Consider the following 19,629-nt stretch of genomic DNA (forward strand, 5'->3'; position numbering starts at 1 on the left):
CTAAATCAGCTCATTTATTAGAGTTTTAATACATTTTCATCTATAAAAAACAATGTCAGGTTAAAACATACTAAAACATTTTTATGACCTACATTTGTACATTTTCATTGTATTATAAACCGTAATGCTGTCAGCAGAAAACTTGTATTGTAAACACTTACATATGAGTAACAAATATATGTGCTTTAACATTTATGATAACCAATAAATTATTTCTATGAACACAGTTTTACTTACCAATGGTAAGATATTGGATTTTGAATAATAATAACAAAAAACATTTATGACACAGAACAAGTATCATTTGAAAGAATCCGTGAAAATGTGTAAATGTTCATTGTTAAAATTCCATTTGTTCCAAAAGATTCAGTTGGCGTGTCTGCAACACAACAAAAACAAGTTTCAATTAAATCACAAAATATTATCATATTCCCTAAATCTGGTCATGTTATGCATGGTTCACAAAAAAATATTATTTCTTTTGATAAGTTTATAAAATAAATAATAATTGTTAAAAGTAATTTAAAAAGTTTAATTTAAAGAAGGAAAAATGTATACTGCTGACAACAGTGAGGTTTTTCGTACAACTAGTAAGCGCTCGATAAATAATGAAAGTTGAGTGAAATAACCTCTGATATCAGCAGCACGATAAGCCAGTTGTCATATTTTATATAGTGTGACAGATAATGTATAGGAAATTAAACTTGTGATAAGATATTACCATATTCTCTATATTACCAGACTGAATGCAGACGAGATGCTCCAGATGAATAGGGGACTTACCCAGCTGATTTATTAGAAATTGCAAACTTTGTTTATATTAAAATTTTTCTGAAATGTTATGTTTAAATATACAAATGAGGCTTTATCTTATTAAATATGTGCTACATTGTATACATTTCTAGAACAAAAATCTAAACATTGAAGCAAAGTTCAAAAATCTTGTTTCATTCTATTGACAACTGAACTGCGATGATGACATCACTGAATTCAGTTGCTTTGACACAATCTTTTTCTGTTTAAAGCGCTGTATAAATAAAAGTGACTTGACTTATCCAAAATCCCTTTGACTCTAATATCTCTTTTTATCACTCCATAAATCAGAAAATACTGTCAACAGATTGAAAACAAATACATTTTCACTATTTTCTAGGAAAAATGTTTTGTATAAAAGTATGCAATTTTTTTATTTTTAAATTATTATACGTTATTCATAAATGTTATTCATAGTACTTCAACTGTGAACTTTTCACAAAAATCTAAACTTCTTACCTGTAATAAACACAGGAAACCGAACAGAGGCATTCTGGATCTGGAGTCTAGTCAAACAGAAAAGGTAGTCGGGTCGGTCCCGTGACATGACATCACAGTCATGATAGGGCAAGACCTCGACTATGCCAGCTTTCTGACAGCAATCAATAAACTGCTGCTTCCTACTTCCCTCAAGACTGGACCTGTTGGGGAGATTAGAGGAAAGTGAGACTCTGCCAACAACTAAGTAAGCAAATACTAACTAACTGTAGCTTTTGTATAAACACAAAAGGGGACAGTCCTTGAAGGCCCTCACATCCAGATACCTTGCATTTTCCCGAAGTCTGCGACTGTCTCTGTAGTGCAGAAACCATTTCCATTTCCCTAGCTTGTCTAACTCCTCCAGGATCCCAACAACTTTTTTCATGTCGTCTTCATATCAATTTGACAAAATAAAGTTAAATGAAAATGTCATTATGTAGCAGTAAAACAACATGCATAATTTGTGTAGCAACCTGATCAGTACCTAGAGTAAGTGTGTCGAGAGCCAATTCATCACATACTATAAAGCCTCCCTTAGCAAAAAGCTCTTGGTGAGTGAGGTTCACCACGTCATCGGGTCGGTCAATGCCAGCAAACAGGACGCTGGGCAACTTCTTCAATTCCAGCAAATAAGGTACCTGGTTAAATAGAAAAGCATTCAGAAGCCAACCTCAATTAAACAAGTAGTTCACAAATTTTCAGCTTAACATTTGTTACTGAGGAATTAACACTAGTGCTTTAAAATAATTTTGTGCTTTACTCATTCACTTACCTTACATATGTGCTCTGCAATGTCCTCATTCCTTAGTATAATAAGCAAAGGGGCCTGATCGTCACCATTGAGGTCAAACTCATCTGGCTCAACTGCTATGTGGCCCTCAATCTCCAAAAGGTTCTACGAATCAGAGAAATTCACATGAAAATCTTTTCAATGTTTTGGACCACTTTCTAAGATTCTTCTAATTCATTAACTTTCTTACCTTGGTTTCCTCAAAGAAGGTATCTGTTGATGTGACAAGGATATAGAACCTGTACTTAATCTTAGATGCTTGCTTCACAGTAGATTTCAGATTGTCAAAAACTTCTTTCTTGACACGCCCGCGGAATCTAGGACAATGGCTAACACTCTCTTGATCAAACTTCCTCTTTCTTGTCTGAGCAGGACGAGGGAGAGTCTTCCCACTGCAGACATCGTTTATCATGGACTTGTATGTAAAAGCGCATTGCTCTGTTATTTCTGATATCTCAGAGAACTTAACGTCATTGCTCTTTTCACAGAAAGGTCTTTGGAGAGGTTTATGGATTCTCACTATTTCCCTTGTCTCTGTCCTGTCGGACATGTCCACTTTAATCTTGAAATCTGTAAGAGATTGCTGTGCTTTACAAAGTTCAACGGAATTCTCTACTTCACTGGAATTTGAAAACTGAACAGTCATGGGACATGTAGCCGGGTCAGGATTTGACCTACAGCTTGATGTGGTACTGGCAGAGCTCTTAGTTTCTTTGAGAACCCTTTCAATATTTTCAGAAAAGATGAGGTACTCGAGATCAAGTGCAGACCGGGTCACGTTAGCCTTCCTTCGTTGTTCTTGCCAGTCATTAAAAGAGTCTTCAAGTCCTTTAGTTAAATTACCTCCATCAAAAGATGGTTTCATGGTGGGAGAGTTACTGAATGTAACACGGTTTCCTTTCCTGTCCAAAATGGTGACAATAGACGAGAGTGGAATGTCAAATTTGTCATCTCTGTCACTCGCATCTAACAGCTGACTGCAAGTCGCCTCCCTTCTGAAGTACCTGCGCCAGTCAAATTGCTGCTTGCTTGGCTTAACATGTGGAAAGGAACCAACTGTGACCGACCTAGCTGGCTTTGTTTGATACGTTTCAAAGGATGACATTTTTTGGATGCTGTCGGAACAGTCTTTGTCATTCCACTCAGCATTTTGATTGAAGTCACCTGGGAATTTGCTTTTTCTAGACTTCTTCTTTGAACTTCGGTCTATTTCCATCTCAGAGTCTGCAGTACAAGTAACCTTTATTGGGCATTTGAAAGATAGAGGGTCCGATTTATAATTCTCTTCTGCCCAACAATAGTCATCAGTCTCTTTCTTTGCACGTTTTTTGTGCTTGTAGGAATACTCACGTTCATATGTGATATACTTAGAGCAACTGGGTGGAAAATTGTCTCCACCAGAGTGGTTTTCACATGGGTACGATTGGTGATCAATGGATTCCTCTGTTTGATATTCCTGCCACGGTATATCTTCATCAGATCTGTGGTAATATCCATGCAAATCGTCTCTGTAATAGAGTTCAGAATCATTTAGAGATGCACCGTCTATGAAGTTACGGGTCTCATCATCTTTTTGTTGAGATGTGGGATAAAGTCTGTGCCTTAACGCAAAAGGGTCCTCACTGGGTGAATGCTCAGTAGTTAATGCATATTTATCTTTAAAATCCATTGTGCCAGGGTATTTACTTCTCTTCCACCTTTGATTGTCACTGTGGATTTTTTCATAATGTCCAGTAAAGTCAGATAATGGTGTCATGGTAGAAACATTTTGGTGAGGGCTTACAGGACTTTTAGGTGGCAACATATCAGAGTGATCAGTGTTGTCTGGATAGTAAAGGTCCCTATTCATATCCACTTCCCTGAATCCTTTGTTTATTTCTGGATAACATGGAATTTCATCTTGAGTGGGAGTAGAGCAAATACTGTTTACCTCCGCTTCTGAGGGTTTGTTGATTGTCAAGGCTTGACGAGCAACTGCTTCATTACGAATGAAGTCAGTTGTGGTATTCGGGGTTGATGCACAAATTTTGGGGGACAGGCATTCTTTGTACGTTTCTATGATTTGGTCTTTACAACAACCTTGACTTTGTGTTTCATTCTCGTCAACGAGTGTGTCACCCTCACCAGTGACTTCAGGTAGATCTTGCTGGCCTAAATCTCTTTCGTCATCATTTTCTGAATGACTCATATCTATTTTGGTGGGTTCAGCATTACTTGTTGGTTTTGACACAGCCTGGCAAATGTCAAGAGCTTCTTGTTGGACGACTATACTCTGCTCAATGGTCATGGTTTCACTCTCATCATGCACTACTTCAGAAGTATCATTATTAGCAGCTGGGGTGTGTTTCTTTAAAACAGACATGAGCTGATCTCCCTGGCATGAATCTTTGCTAAATTCTTCAAGGGCATCATCTTCAAGATTTGCCTCCTCTGGTGTCGGAGGTTGTTTTTCACTCTTTTGCATCTTCATGTCATGGTCATCATCAATGAAGGCAGAATCCTCATCACTGAATTCCATATTAACACAGTTTAGATCATCCCGTAGACCCAAAGCAAGCTCATCTAGATGTGCCTCCGTTGCTGTGGATGTCTCACGTTCAGTATCACTGCCATCCAGATTTGCCTCTTCCTTTGACTTAATCTCAATTTCTTGCATCATTTCCTCACCTGTAGGAGCTTCTTTCTCTTCCACCAGCTCATTAGTGTCATTACCTTTAATCTCATGGGATGATGCATCAACCACATTTGACTGATCTTTTGCATTAGAAAACTCATTACACTCTTCAATGGTAGTCTCTTCTGACAAAGCATCATTTAGCTCATCAGCCATATTTGCATGATCTTTCAGATCATGCACAGGCTTAAATTCTTCATTTGCATTAGAAGTCTCGTCTGATGAAATATCACTTAGCTCATCAGCATGGTCAAATAGATTGGTGTCATCTAGTAAAGGTTTCGGTTCTTCCATTGCATTTGACATCTCATTATGCTCTTCAACAGTCTCATGTGGCGCAGCATCTCTCAGCTCATCAACCATGTTTGCGTGATCTTTCAGATCTATTAAAGGTTTCAGATTGTCCTTTGCATGAGCAGTCTCTTTATGCTCTACAATACTAGTGTGATCTTGGCTAGGCATTTCGTAAGTTATGATTTCTTCAGTATTTTCATCTTCCATAATCATCAGACATCCATGCCGGCTATCTTCCTTTGAGAGAACTTTACTCTCTTCAGATACAGATACACTCTCTACCTCCAACAAAACAGATGCTCCAGTTTTAAGTTCTAAAGTCTTGCCAACATTTTCATCAACTACAGCTTCTGGGCTCCCATCTTTCTTTCTTTCTCTCTTTGCTTCAAAAACCTCTTTACTGTCTGCACTGTCAGGCATAATCTCCTTTTGCAGTATTACATGCGGCATATGCCCAGTTTCATTCTTTAAACCCAGATCCACACTTTTCCTACCCAAAATCAGACGGTTTGGTTTTGAGAATGCTGATGGTTTTATGGGACAAAGTATTTGATGGAAAACACCAATTTTGGGGGGACCAGAACTAGTCACACTGGTGGATGCTTTATTATTTGAAACATTTTTGACCTTTGGTTGAAGTATCCGAACACCTATTCTCATATTTGATGCTTGCTCACACAAATAGTTGTAAGCACTGTTCTTTTCCAAGAGCTGTGAATATGAGCAGTCAGTGGTGATGTAATTTTCATCATCAGTGCCATTGTCACTGTCAGGCACTGAACTTGCCACTGGAATATCCACAGCAGATCTATAATTCTGTAACAGAAAAATTTAAATATGCATATAAGTCAATATTTAATCTGCTGTACAAGAATATAAAAATGTAAACACACAGTACTGTGCAAAAGTCTTAGGTCTTTAGTATTTTCAAGGTTTTAAACAAAGTCCCTATAAGGCAAGTAATTTCACTCAGCGGCCATCTTTGAAATGGCTCTCGGTTGGCTATTTTACTCAGAAGGCAGGGCTTCTTTCGATAGAGCGGCCATATTGGGCATTGCATTTTCCCCCCATTCAAAACTAAATGAGTGGCATATCTTGGGTATTCTATAATCTTTGTTTTAAGTCAATTATTTTGTGTCTTGTAAGTAGGAAATATCAGTTTTCACTTCCTTCCAAACATTCCTTTTTCTATTAACAGACAGTATGCTTCACACAAAAGATATTCTCTCACCATTATCCAGTCCATCTAGGATTAGATAAAGAAACTGATACAGACTAAATCCAGAAGAACTGTGGCAATGTCTCCAAGACACTTTGAGAAACCTCCTCACAAAGCTACCTGAAAAACTGTATTAGTGTACCAAGGACAAAAACGCAACGTTTTAAATGAAAAAGGTGGTCACACCGAATGTTGATTAGATTTAGTAAATAGAAGTTAATGAAATAAATAAATCTATTTATGACATTATTTTTTAACGTATCCTCATAGCTAACAGCATTTTTACACAAGCGCCTAAAACTTTTCACAGTTCCGTATTTTAGCAGGAAGGTATGTTGGAGACGTTGCCACAGTTCTTCTGGTTTAACTTTATCTAATTTTAACTTAATTTTTTTTATAATCCCAGATGGACTGGATGATGGTGAGATCAGATATCTGTGTAGAGCACTGGCTGTCGTCAGACTCCTTGTGAATTCAAACATCTCAATTACATTTAATGGTTAATTGTTTGGAAATGTAAACTCATATTTCCTACTGATACACTACAGCAAAAGATAGAATTAACTGGATTAAAACCATCCACGATCCCTTTTTTTTTTGGTGGAAATACAAATGGCCTAAGACTTTAGCACCGCTCTTTATGCATAAAGATGACAAGAACCTAAAGACTAAAAGCTAAAAATACCTATAACCATTACAAAAGTATCTTATTAAAAACATAAGAATTATTTTATAATAACAAAAAGAAAAACTACAGATTTTAGAGTTATCAGCCAAGTAATGAGTAAAGAGTAAAAAGTAAAGAGTTAACAAATTACTGATTTCTGTTGTCATAGAACATTTTTTAATTCTATAAAAATATACAATCTCATCAAGGGAAAATTTTTTTTTATACATTGTTTCACCTAAATTCTTTAAAATTTGAATGGTGTAAGATATAATCTATTACCATCAATGCTGTGACTTTCGGACTGGAAGAAAGACCTGTCCCAGAAGGTGAACGCCTTGGTGCCATTTCATGCTTCTGAGATGACATTTCACCAGGCTGTGATGCACTGTCTATGCTTTTGCACCGATTTGACACTGAACGAAGATTCACAGGCTCTTCATTTTTCACAGAAAGATCCAAAACCTCTGATGAAACATGCACAGGCTTAGCTGAGTCTGCTTTCTGGGTCAAATCTACGTTGAGCAATGACACGGCATTCTGTATAGCATTTATGTCCAAATGAACAATTTCAGCCTCCTTCTCCTTTGAAAGCGCGGTACTATTTTCAAGGTGAAATAACCTGGAAGAGGTTTTACTATAGAAAAGCCCAATCCACATGTGAAATATGAGATGGACATCCTCATAGGTATCTTCAATGCTGAAGTTCCATTTCCTGTCAGCATTACAAAAAAAAAAAAGATTGAGAAAAGAAATTCAAAAAAGAAATTCAGAGCCTTTTTGGAATGTCTATTTATGGGTTATGATAACTCAAAAGATTACCACAAAAACTGTTAAACGATGTTAAACACATTCTCACCACAAAAACTGTTACAGGGGAAACCTCATCTTTGGCATATTTTAAGTATGTAGCATTTTTTGTATCTAGCAAACTCTAGACATTTGTTGTTCTGTTATTCTACATTGGTGTTGCAAATTCCACTGATTTGTTACCGCCTGGATAAAAACGTTATCTGGCTAAATGAGAGAAATTGTAATTGTACTGTAAAGACTTGTAATAGTCTTGATAAAATCAGTAAGAATATGTTGAAAACTACAAACCAATGAGTAATTGTTTGCATCATGTCAATTTTCCAGCAAATGAAATGTATAGTGTTGTATAATAGCTGTAATATTTCTAGCTTGTTGCAATGTTAAAATTTTTTAAGAATGAAAAATGAAATAATGCAAAGGCAAAATTAAAAGACAATGCAAAATGTAATTAAAAAAAAAATAATATAAATTTTTATGGAAAATAAAACAAATTAAAATTATGATTTTTTTTTTAAGTAGAGCGAAGGAAAATATTGGAAAGTCAAGTAAAAAATGGAAATGGTGTGACTACCAGCAAACCTTTAATTTTGGGTGAACTATTCCTTTATTTTGTCACTATATTGTCACTCATCAGAAAAATAAGTAACTAAATGCCATAATGTTTTGATATTTGTCATGTGTGAATAGCTTGTTGGCCACAATTCAACATAAAAACTATATTAAAAATTCACTACAATAATCATATTTAAACCTTAATCAAGATTTAGGAGCAACGAGCACTACTTACCCATGAAGTGCTCGTGTGACAGTTTTGTCTTTACTTTCATTGGTGAACTTGCTGTCAAATTTAAAATCATATGGCTCTTTCCAAGTCCTCGTCACTTGAATCATTCCCTCCTTTTCAATTATGCTTCTGTTGCGTAAAATTCGGGGTCTCCGCGGTTTCGTCTTTAGGATCTCCGACATTTGCTTATTTGGAGAAATCAAATGCTTCCATTCTGCTTTGCCCACTTCCTCTTGATAACATGAGGCCACGCTGTCTTTGGGTAGGTTCAGATGAAGCCCAGTTTTCAATGACAGAGGTGATTCTACACTTCCAGATGGAAAAGAAACCTTGGGATATGGACCTAACAAACCTGACAGTGGAGAGGTGGTCTGTGAGTAAGAATGTTCTTTTGATATTTCCAAAATCAGTTCCCCAGTCACTAAAAGACCTTCTGGGAAAGGAGACCGGGGGGGTAATTTAAATCTGTTGGATGGATAACGAAGAAGTGCATGAAGGACTGACTCCGGGGAGCTGCTAGCATTCACTCCATCAATGGCCTCCAGGCCTGCTTTGGCTTCTAAGTTTGTTAACATTTTATCATTACTTGCACCAAGGGCCAAGTCAGCCAATAAACTCAAAGCATCTGGGGGCAGAGATGCACCCGTGCTCATTCTCTCTGCACTGGCTTTGCAATCAGTGCTAATTCTTCTCCTTCCCACCCTATCCCCAATAAGCGAAGACATGACTTGCTGGTCAGTGTGCTTAGCTATTTCAAAAGGTGCTGATGTGTCAAAATTGAGGGACCCTGTAAGAAATAGACAAAAACAAAGACAAAGCATAAAATAGCAGTAGTAAAGTGCATAATCGTGCAGACATACAAAAGAATAAGAGGAAGTAGAGTATGACAGTGGCCTTAAGAAGCAGAAGAACATGCACACGAAAGACAGCCAGATGGAGAGGGAAAACGTGGGGCCAATTTTAATACACCAGCATAATCATGCCTTAATATCAAGCCAGTCGAATTTAGTGACTACTACAGAGAATGAAAGGTAATCACAAAGGATTGAGGTTTGAAACTGGTTGCAAATATACACAGAATTCTTTCTGGACACTTTTCCGCTCTTGGTATGTGAACATTTGTTTAATGATGAATAGGGGTGGGCTATACCGGTATGATTTTGCTATACCGTGGACACTGTTATATTCATGAATTCAAATTTTGCATTTATATAGTTTTGTTCAATTTTGAACGCATTGCAAATTTGAACACAAATGATAATAAAGAGTCAAGGCTGCACGTTTTTATTCTCTGTGTGCAACGCCGTACTACAAAGGCATTAATCAAACAAATACATAGAACATCGTAACAGACCAAACTAATTGAGCGCAAATCTCCTACTCCAGTGGTTCCTAAACTGAGGGATCGTGTAATTGAACGAAAATATTAATCAGACATATTTTTAATTACCTCAACATGACTCGCGGTACCCGCTTGAGCACTCCGATATCAGTTGTAATAGCTGTGGTTGTATCAACAAACCAATAGATGGCACAATTTATGACTCAAGAGTTAGATTGAGTTAAATAAATCGGGACACAAAGGACCATTTAAAATATTCATAAGAGAAGTGAAAAAATAATGTGCTCAAAAATATCAAGCAGCACAACTGTTTCCAAGATTTATAATAATCAGAAATGTTTCTTTAGCAGCAAAGTAGCATATTAGAATGATTTCTGAACGATCGTGTGAGTAAATGTTCTGAAAATTCAGCTTTGATCACAGGAATACAGTAGCCTATATGTTAAAACATTCAAACAGATACTTTAAACTGACAATATTTAAAAATTTTACAGTGTTTACTGTATTTTTAATAAATAAATGTAGTCTTGGTGAGCATAAGAGATTTTCCAAAAAAAAAAAAACAACAACAAAAAAAAACGAGGTTGTTCTTGAAAAATGTTTTCCCTACAAAAGGGGGGCCTGGCAGAACAAGTTTTGGAAACACTGGCCAACACTTGCATCTATTGCACGTTTGCACTTAAAAACAACACAAAACAATGGCAGTCTATGTAAAAAAAAGTCTATGTCCAATCTCTCACTTTTTCTAGTTATAGAAGATTAAAATATTTTGCCTGTAATTATTATTATTTTATATATATATCACAATAAAATATTGATATCGCCTGAACAGTGTAAAACATCATGATATGAATTTTAGCTCATATCGCCCACCCCTAATGATGGAACGTGTAAACTAATAATTTTCTTACCGTTTTCTTTTGATGCTTTGTGAATAAGACCTCTCCAAGACACAGGTTGCTGGGTTAACTCCACACTTTTCATTGGGGTATGTTGTGCCTCATCATTCATGGGTTGTAATCCTTCGTCTTTCAGCTCATTTTTGGCAATATCACACTTCAGATCCATGATGGCACCCAACTTAACTTTTTTTGACTCTAACTCTGTGTTATCTGGTTCAGCTTTTGCACCGTCACCAGGGGAAGGAGATGTCATACTCTTTCCCCTTCTTAGCACAGTCTTTAATTTGCTTATAGATATTGCACTGTACACATCACGTTTTGCTTTCTTTTTGATTTTGTCAGGAGATGATACTTTTTGGTCCGAATGCGTGGACTGGTCAGAAACTCCGGGAATATTGGAAGTTGCATCTGCTTGAACAGCAATAGGATGATCTTTGTTATTTTTTTGGACATCTACAGCCACGACTGATGTGGCATTCATGAACTTCTCTGGACAGAAATCCTGACTTTTGTCACTTTCTGATGGATTGGTTTTGTTAAGTTTTCTCAATATCCTTAGTGCCGACAAGAGAGCACTTGGCATGTCTTCTGAAGGGCTGTCCGAGTCTTCATTGTCATTGACCAGTGGATCTTTTGAGGGCAATTCTTCTTTACCCGTCGAGGGAGATTCTCCCTTAATTTCCACTACTTCTTTCTCCACAGGAGAAATCATTTCTGCATTTGTGTCAATGCTCATCTCAACATGCATTTTTTCCTTTTTTGTAGACTCTACGTCAACATCTGAACCATGCGGAACAAAAACTCTACCACAGTTTGTGATTATGGTCTTTAAACCATAACGTTCCCTCAAATTAAATCCCTCCATCTTCCTCTTGTGTGAGCTAGACAACATTTGTTTTGTTTCATTGTGCTGTACATTCACTGTAGTTTCCTCATGGTTCTTTACAGCATCTGATCTCAAAGACCGTTTCAGATTGGCATCTGTATTCCACAATCTTTTACGCCTTGGAAGAGACCGCCAATTTTTTTTCGAAGGACTTGTTTCATTTTTTATACTTTGATCATCTATAGTTTTAGTTGTCACACTTAATAAAGGGTCTTGTGCTTGTCTGGCTTCAGTCAGATTTCTCCTGCATCCCTTGCCCCTACGAGTTGGATGGGGTCTTTGATTGATGTCATCAGCATGCACGGTTTCAGTCTTAATCTGGTCTTTCGTAGGGTCATCCGGAGAATCCGCTGGCAAAACTACAGGCAAACTTGAAGTGGGTGAAGCAATCTGTTTTTGAACTTTCTTAATCTCCTTGGTTTTCCGATTAGTTCTGCGCTTCCTACCTCTACGCCTCGAAAAGGACCTCCGATTTACTTTCTTATCAGGATCAGGCATTGCTTTCTCAGGATGTGTATTATCTTCCATCCCCCCACTTAAAGCAGTAGCACCTTCTTCTGCTGATCTGATTAATGGTGTATTACTAGTTTGGATGGTCTCTTTTGATAAATCTACACCGACTTCATCAGCATCTCCTTTAGAACTACCTTGAGATTTTTTCCCAACATGATTCTCAATAATTACAAAATTCTCTGCAGGGACATCACCCAATTTGGGTGACACTGTGGAAGTTGGATATTCCAACACACTGTCAGCTACTGTAACTACAGCTGTTCCCAGCTTTCCAAGCCCATATTTTTGTTTCTCAACTGTTTTAGCTGTCCTGTCAGAGGCATCACTAATGGCCTCAGATTGCTTTGTCACCTCCATTTCAACAGGGGCCTCAGTCTGTGGCACATCCTCAGGTGATGATATATAATAATAGACATCATCATCATGATCATCACCACGCTGTTGTCGACCAGCAGTGAGTAACTCTAACGCCCTCCCTACTGGAATTGTAAAGCCACAAGGCTCATCAAAATAGGATTTTAATTGAGTACCAGCCTCCAGTGACCATTTAGGCGATATTAGGGTAAAACCACCAGGCACATCAAATTGATCTGGAAACATACTGGCTTCCCTGGTGGGAACGTCCAATAGCCCTGGGTGAAAAAGAGTTCCATAGTCTTGCAAATGCTTCTCTAAAGACATCTGAGAGCGCCCCTGCTGGTTTGGAGAACATTTTTCCATCTCCACTTCTGCATAGTTGAGTGCTGGGATAACTTGCATTATTTCTGTTGATACCTTAGAATTTTGCAGGTCAGACTTGGCATCTAAACATAAAACCACACAAAACATATGTTCATAAGATGCAAAAGACTTGCAAATAGAAGCTGCATTAAGTACACAGACGTAAAAAAATATAATACATCAAATTACTATCCTTGTTACCTCTTGGCACAGTTCTTGAGTCTGGAAAAATAAACATGCCTTGAAGTGCTGCTGCCTTACCCGACTTTGCATCTAGAAAAAAGAGAAATGTATTACCATTATAATAACAAATATACATTTAGGATTTTTGATAATATACTGTAGTTCTTCAACAGGAATTGACACACACTGACGACATTAACAAAAGGACATCACTTACACTAACAACCTTGGTGCTCATGGTAGGTCTGTTTTTTAAAAGGTTTACAAATTGGTTTCAAAAATAAATTACTCTATGAAGAAAATGAGTGGGATTGGAGTATATTGGGCAACATCTTACCTTCATAAGAGAAAAGGTGAGAAGAGTGTAACAGTATAAGGAACCCAGAATCTTCCAGTGGGATAACAAGAGCCTGTAGAATGGAAATGATCATAAGACAAGATTTGTTCAGAGGGGTTTTGTCCAATTATTATAAATATTTCTCTCTTCTCTACATTTACCATGTCTTTTTCCTTCAGCTCTTGGGCTATCTGAGCCAGGTCATTTTTCGCCTTAGAGGAGACAATGTCATACAAGTTGAAACATCTGCCATCTATGCAAACTGTGTGGAGATAGAGGAAAAGAAATTACAAGACATCGCCCAAGCACTCATTTACAGTTTTAGCACCAGTATGGGCGATACTGTCAGTTACCAAAATAAAATGTTAAACACACCTTCACCAACAATGCAAGTTTCAAAGATTTCACGTGGCAGAGTCCTCTTCAGTTCAGACACACCAATTGCACGATCAATTTGGACCGTCTTTGGGCTAAAAATACAGTTTGCATTTCAGTCAAATACTGTAGCTATAAAGTATAGGGTAGAATAATCTACCCTTGATTATTGGGCAGCTTTTTGGTAAATTTGATTTATAGCATTGAAAAGAAACATGTCCTTTAATAAAACCTACAGCTTTGCTGGAAACCAGGCTCCACTCGAAGACTGAAGACCAACATCATAGACAGCAGATTCAATCTTGAATTGGCCAATCCACGGTTGGTAATGAAACACTACAACACAAAATGTGGCTTAAAATACCAGGTTGGTAATTACATACTATCAAAGGAGCATTCAAAATACACTGAATATCATTCAAAATGAGTTCAAAACCCTTTACAATAAATGACAGACAATAGACAAGATTGCGAATCTTCGCTATCTGCAATTTCACCACAAAAACAGGAAAAATATATGCAAAATAATCTATAATTCTTACCTGTTTTGTCTTGGCTTGAAAAGAAACAGTAAATAAAAAAAAATTAGTTGTCAAAAATCACCATTATCTTTTGTAAAACTTAATGTTTCTCTTAAGAATATAAAAACTGCTAAACCTTTTTTGCTCCAACTCTGGCATGGTGCTCATCTTTCCATATGAGAATGCCACAATGGCAAATGGACAAGCGTGTCTTGGACATGTTTCTATGTCATTGCTTCCACCACGGAGTTCATACATGTAGTACTGTAAGACAAACCAACTTTGTTAGATATACAGTTTGAAACTAAGGAAGGAAGGAAGGAAGGAAGGAAGGAAGGAAGGGAACCGTTTATTATGAGAGCTGTATCACCTGTGTTCGCTCATAGGCCAAGAAAGAACTAGTAGTTGAAGACACAGCACAAAGCTGATCTGATATGTGGCAGTCGTAGCCAGCTGTCGGAGGAGTGAAATTCTGGGTGTAGTTGTCCGTAACCTCTTTCACTCTCCCCTGATGTTTAAATACATAAGAAAACATGTTTGCATGTGGTGCATTAGGAACAATCAGCATAAATTAACAGAAAGTGGGTAGAAGAATTACAATTTTCCAGCAACTTGCATACCTTGGACAGCTTCAAAAGGACTATGTAGCCAGTCTTGCCATCATACCAGCGCTTCAGATCAAGACAGTCTGAGTATTTTGAGATATAGACACCTAATATAAAGGCACATATCAGAAATATAATGTGAAAATAGTCACCTCAACCAGTAACAGAAAACAACTACACAACAGAAAGCTGTATTTAACACACATTTCAGATAATCACAAGCCAAAAGAAATAAGGTCCAGAGAGCTTTGATGCAAACAAACTGCCCTCAAAGAAGTCTTTACGTTACGTATATAAGCAAACAATATGTGCTTCAGTGAAAGGTGTTCTCTCCAGAATTCTGAGTAATGTTTTTCATACCCAATACAGGCAATTAACGGACCATAGAAAACCAGAATAACTAGTTATTCAGCATTGTTGTGAATGAGAAAAAAGGTGCACAAGGAGTTCTCAGAAAAGTCTATTTGCCCTGACATGTTAAAACTGCAGCCAACAAGTTTAATCTTTAGTCAACAAGTCCTAGTCTTGCATAGCCAGGCTTTTAAGAGAAAAATGTAACATACTGTAATTTATTAAACTAAGCTAGAAGCTAGTTATCTAGCTAGATAACTTTGCTACTTAAATGGCTCTAGCAAAAAAAAAAAAGAAACAAACAAACAAAAAAAAAAACCTGTAGAGAATAGAAACTAGTACTTTCCCATCCAAACTACACCAATTCCAGTAAAGACTTCTTTAACAAATACTGTAGTATCTTTTCCATGCTGAAAAAACCGTGTGTGCCCTTACGCCCAGTTCTTGACACTTTGGTTTACCACGTATGGTGATATTTAGATTTAAGACTAAACAAACCTTAACAATGCACCTACATTTCTGAAGTTCACAAAATTATAAAAAAAAAAAAAAAAAAAAAAAAAAGTAACTCACCCTTTGAAATAAAAACTTTATCTTATTCTCCTACAGATGATTCACAGAACACTAATATGATAGCAACTTACAGTCAATATCACATGAAGTTTACTCTGGTTATGCAGCCTTTGTAAAGATAAGAGTTTGGTTTTACACTCACAAAGGTGCGTGTATATTAAGAATTTCCCTTCACAGGAAACAGAAGTGGTTTAAACCACACAAACTATGCATAACTGACCAGTTACATCATACTTAAAAACAGTAATGAAATGAAATATGAAAACCTATTATCATATGAAGGCCTGAAATTATTTGACTTAGAATGTGTGCTGAATTTGAGCATATGGTTAAAAAAATGGCCCTATCACAAACTGTTTTAAGTAATCAGATTACATTTTTTGATTATGGGATGTTTATTAGTAGTAGTAGTGCTGCATGTCCCATATTCAGATTTTATTGTCCACCAAACACCCAGGCGCTCCTCTTTAAATCTATTTGTACACTACAAAATTCATTACAAACTACTTAATAATTATCTGCTCATCATCAAGCCATGATGGTCCCACCATGTGCCTAGTGATATGAGATTCCTTTACTTGCAATGTGTCTCATTTCTCCACAATATGATAGTCTTCCACCAGAAGTTTATAACAGCCCTGTAGTCTCTAGCGCTATTGAACACTTTGCAGTAAATACTTCCCATACACTAGTGAGAACACCAGTGTACAGGAAGACCTTCACTTTCTCTTTCCATAGATTAAATGCATCTCTTACATAGCATACTTTCACTTTTCCTTTTCATATGTAGGAGAACCTACGATGGACATGGAAAATGCAGTTCTCCTGACCAACCCTGTGAACACTTATTATAACAGGTATTGTTTTAGTAATACAGTACATTATATACTATTTTTGTTAGTATATGCTAGGCCTATTTATTTTGATGGTTTGAGGTAGATTTATTTAGCTGCAGTACAGCTATGTTGCAATTCTGTTACACTATATATAAAAAGAAACAAAGCTGGGATTCATGCCAGTAACCGGCACTTACAAACTGTACAACTCCTGTCAGACAAGTATGAAGGCTTCAGACCCTCCTCTTGGCTGATTTTCTTGCAGTCGCATGTGAAATATTATCTTGTGCATGCAAGTAAACACATCAGGCTGTTATGCTAAAATGATCACCAAATAATGCAATGCATAGCTTTCTTTACCTTTCAAGGAGTCTCCAAGAGTAGTGCATTTTGCTTGTCCAACTAACAAGCCTGTTTCGCCAATTTTCCTTGCCTGTTGGAAAACAAATGATGCTGTAATGGGTTTGACGTTTCAGAAAGAACAGTTCTGAAATCAGGCTGATTCAGTAAGCTCAAGGTATTACTGTACCCTGTTTGCATCATCAAGCAACAGGAAGCCATATGACTCTTCAAGTTCCTGTTCAGAATATCCTTTTTCCCGTTTTTCAGAACGAAAGGCAGCATACTGTTGGAAAAAGACATTTATTATAACATAACACAAATCTCACTAAATCACTCCAAATTTAGTTCAGTATGGAGAACATTTATATTAAACGAACCCGTTTTTGTAAAGCGCCATTGTGGATCAAATGGGCAGCGTTATACGTGAAACATTCTTTTGATTCCTCATACAAATAGTTGTTACGAAGTGGAGCTAGAATACTCTCATTAAAGGTCGCTGAGCCTGGATGGACAAGCTCCAGAAGACCTGGAAAGACAGGACACATGTTTGAGTTATACTAACTGCTTCACAATCTTCCAAAACATTCCTTCTTTCCAATAACAAACAAAATGGATGGTTTTCCAGGTCACTTTTTGTCACTCTGGAAATGTTACCAGAGAGCGTGTTTTAGAAGTCACCTCAAGGACATTTTGAGATAAATGGTCTGGTAGAGAGCCATTTTGTAAACAACTTAGTTGCTAAAAGAACCAACAGTTTTGTGAACTGGCTACACAACCCCTTAAAAAGAAGCAAAAAATAATTCTGAATAAATAAAAAAAAAAGGTGCAATTGCACAATTCTTATGAAAAAAAAAACCCCCACTGTTCTTTATGCGAAATCCTATTGTGCAACATTCATGGTAGGATTTCCACACTAATCTTTCAAATGTAGGATATAATATAACCAGAATGTATATACAAATATTCAAAAATAACTTTTTTATCATCATTAACTCATCCAACTATACAGAAATATGAAATGCAGCCTATTGTCTTCTGCACGTGGAGTTCGAACTTTTACTTTTCTAGTTTATTGCTGGTTTCTAGCTGGTTCTAGTGGGTAGATCATCTTAGACCACCAGCAAAGCCGGCTATCAGCTGGTCTTACCAGTTTAAGGTGGTCAAGCTGGTTTTTGAAACATCTGTCAACCAAGCTAGAATCAGCTAATGATCACCTTAGACCAGCTACAAAAGTTACATTTATAATATAATACAATAAATAAAAAAAGCATAAAATTGATACTGCAATATGTAAATTGTGCATCAACCTTAAAAACTAAACATTTATATACATAATATATAAGATGGAAAGAGCTTCATATAAAACACTGATGGACCCAAGTAGCTACAAAAGAGGACATTGTACATAAACGTGACTCACTGTAATCAACCCTTATTCAAATTAATTCAAAAGCTTGGATGAAAGTTAAAACTATCACGTGGAGATTTACCAGGCCCATGCTGACTCTAGTGTTGAACTGGTCTTCATTCAACCAAAATAAGACACTAAGCTGCAATAGTGTGATTCTATTGAAATACCCATAGCCTTATTAACCAGTTTCCTTAGCTGTCAACACAAACAAAAAGAGCAAATAAAATACTGTGAATTTAATTTCTTAATTTATATATGTATTCACACTGATATTTAAAAACTAAACGGATTATACAAACGCTACCGAAGTGAAAACAGAAGCTAAACGTGTCATCGAGTCCACTAACCCCAGTCACCTTCTGTTGATCGAGTAGTCTCATTCTCCATGAAGACGAGGCATAGATCCCAGGATTTCGCTTTGCACTCGAGATATTAGATAATTTTGATCTTCGACGGCTCACGACATTCCACTTAAACGAATAAAAAGATGCCGCCTTTACCGTAAAATAGTCATGGAGCTGCAAGGACAATTATTATGCTTGACGATTGGTCTCTAAAGCTGAACTGCGTTTTGAAGGACTTGAATTGTACTATGTGACTGTATGTTGCAACCAGGAAGCGAATCCACATAAAGACAGCAAAGGTTGGGCTGTGGAAATGAACGGCTGCCAGCAGTTCGTACTGGAGGTCTTAACGGAATTCGAATTCTGGCCGGGATTCGAATTCATTCGACAGCGCGCGCTGTCTACTCGAGAGACGGCGCGCTACCTAGAAGAGAGTAGCTCGCGCGAGCAAAAGCAAAACGAAAAAGAAACAGAAAGTTAGAAGTTTGCGTCCATCTTGCGTCCAGCATGCAGTACCGTTTGTCGTCGCTAGAGGTTGCAGGCTGGCATATTGAAACGACGCCTTTCGATGCAAATTATACGCTGGTTTATCTCCGAATGTTGATTCAGTTATTTAAAGGGAAGTTGCATTTCGTTATATATCGATAAAGAATAGACAGCAGTAGCTTGAATTTAACAAATATATCCATCGCTGCTCTGAAAATGCCTCAGTTACTCTTCCGGCCTCTAGGTGGAGCTGTATTCCGTTTTCTACATTCCTGAACGCCTAAAAGAACATTCAGTTCTGGACGAAATGTTCACTGAGTGAATTAGAGCAAAACAAAGCTGTTTTTGTTCTGCTTTGCCAGTAAATC

The 19,629-nt window shown here is 37.1% G+C and overlaps 1 protein-coding gene across 3 annotated transcripts; it reads right to left on the reverse strand.

Moving 5' to 3' along the window:
* tasor2 (transcription activation suppressor family member 2) lies at positions 1-19,480 on the reverse strand. Of its 3 annotated transcripts, none has more exons than XM_026245042.1 (22): positions 18,788-19,480; positions 17,398-17,546; positions 17,208-17,303; positions 17,039-17,111; positions 14,934-15,025; positions 14,684-14,821; positions 14,450-14,577; positions 14,335-14,348; positions 14,029-14,128; positions 13,793-13,887; positions 13,579-13,679; positions 13,418-13,490; positions 13,099-13,170; positions 10,788-12,980; positions 8,538-9,321; positions 7,220-7,652; positions 2,274-5,867; positions 2,066-2,188; positions 1,778-1,931; positions 1,578-1,683; positions 1,273-1,454; positions 1-379 (listed from the first exon to the last, which is right to left on the reverse strand). In XM_026245042.1, exons 1-22 carry the CDS (start codon positions 18,816-18,818, stop codon positions 282-284), a joined length of 8,829 nt encoding a protein of 2,942 aa, XP_026100827.1. In that variant the 5' UTR covers positions 18,819-19,480; the 3' UTR covers positions 1-281. The 3 variants fall into 3 exon arrangements, with proteins under 3 accessions (XP_026100827.1, XP_026100826.1, XP_026100828.1); XM_026245041.1 differs by having other exon boundaries at positions 18,779-19,480; XM_026245043.1 differs by having other exon boundaries at positions 8,538-8,886; positions 18,779-19,478.
* Positions 19,481-19,629: the final 149 nt, after the last annotated feature.

The sequence above is a fragment of the Carassius auratus genome, unplaced genomic scaffold (assembly GCF_003368295.1).
Source record: "Carassius auratus strain Wakin unplaced genomic scaffold, ASM336829v1 scaf_tig00008058, whole genome shotgun sequence".
Classification (NCBI taxonomy): domain Eukaryota; kingdom Metazoa; phylum Chordata; class Actinopteri; order Cypriniformes; family Cyprinidae; genus Carassius; species Carassius auratus.

Coding starts and splice junctions, on each gene's coding strand:
- tasor2 (XM_026245041.1), bottom strand. CDS start 18,818: ATGGAGAATGAGACTACTCGATCAACAGAAGGTGACTGGG. Junction 14,822..14,933: donor TCCTTTTGAAGCTGTCCAAG/GTATGCAAGTTG, acceptor TTTAAACATCAG/GGGAGAGTGAAAGAGGTTAC. Junction 1,455..1,577: donor AGACTTCGGGAAAATGCAAG/GTATCTGGATGT, acceptor TCTCCCCAACAG/GTCCAGTCTTGAGGGAAGTA.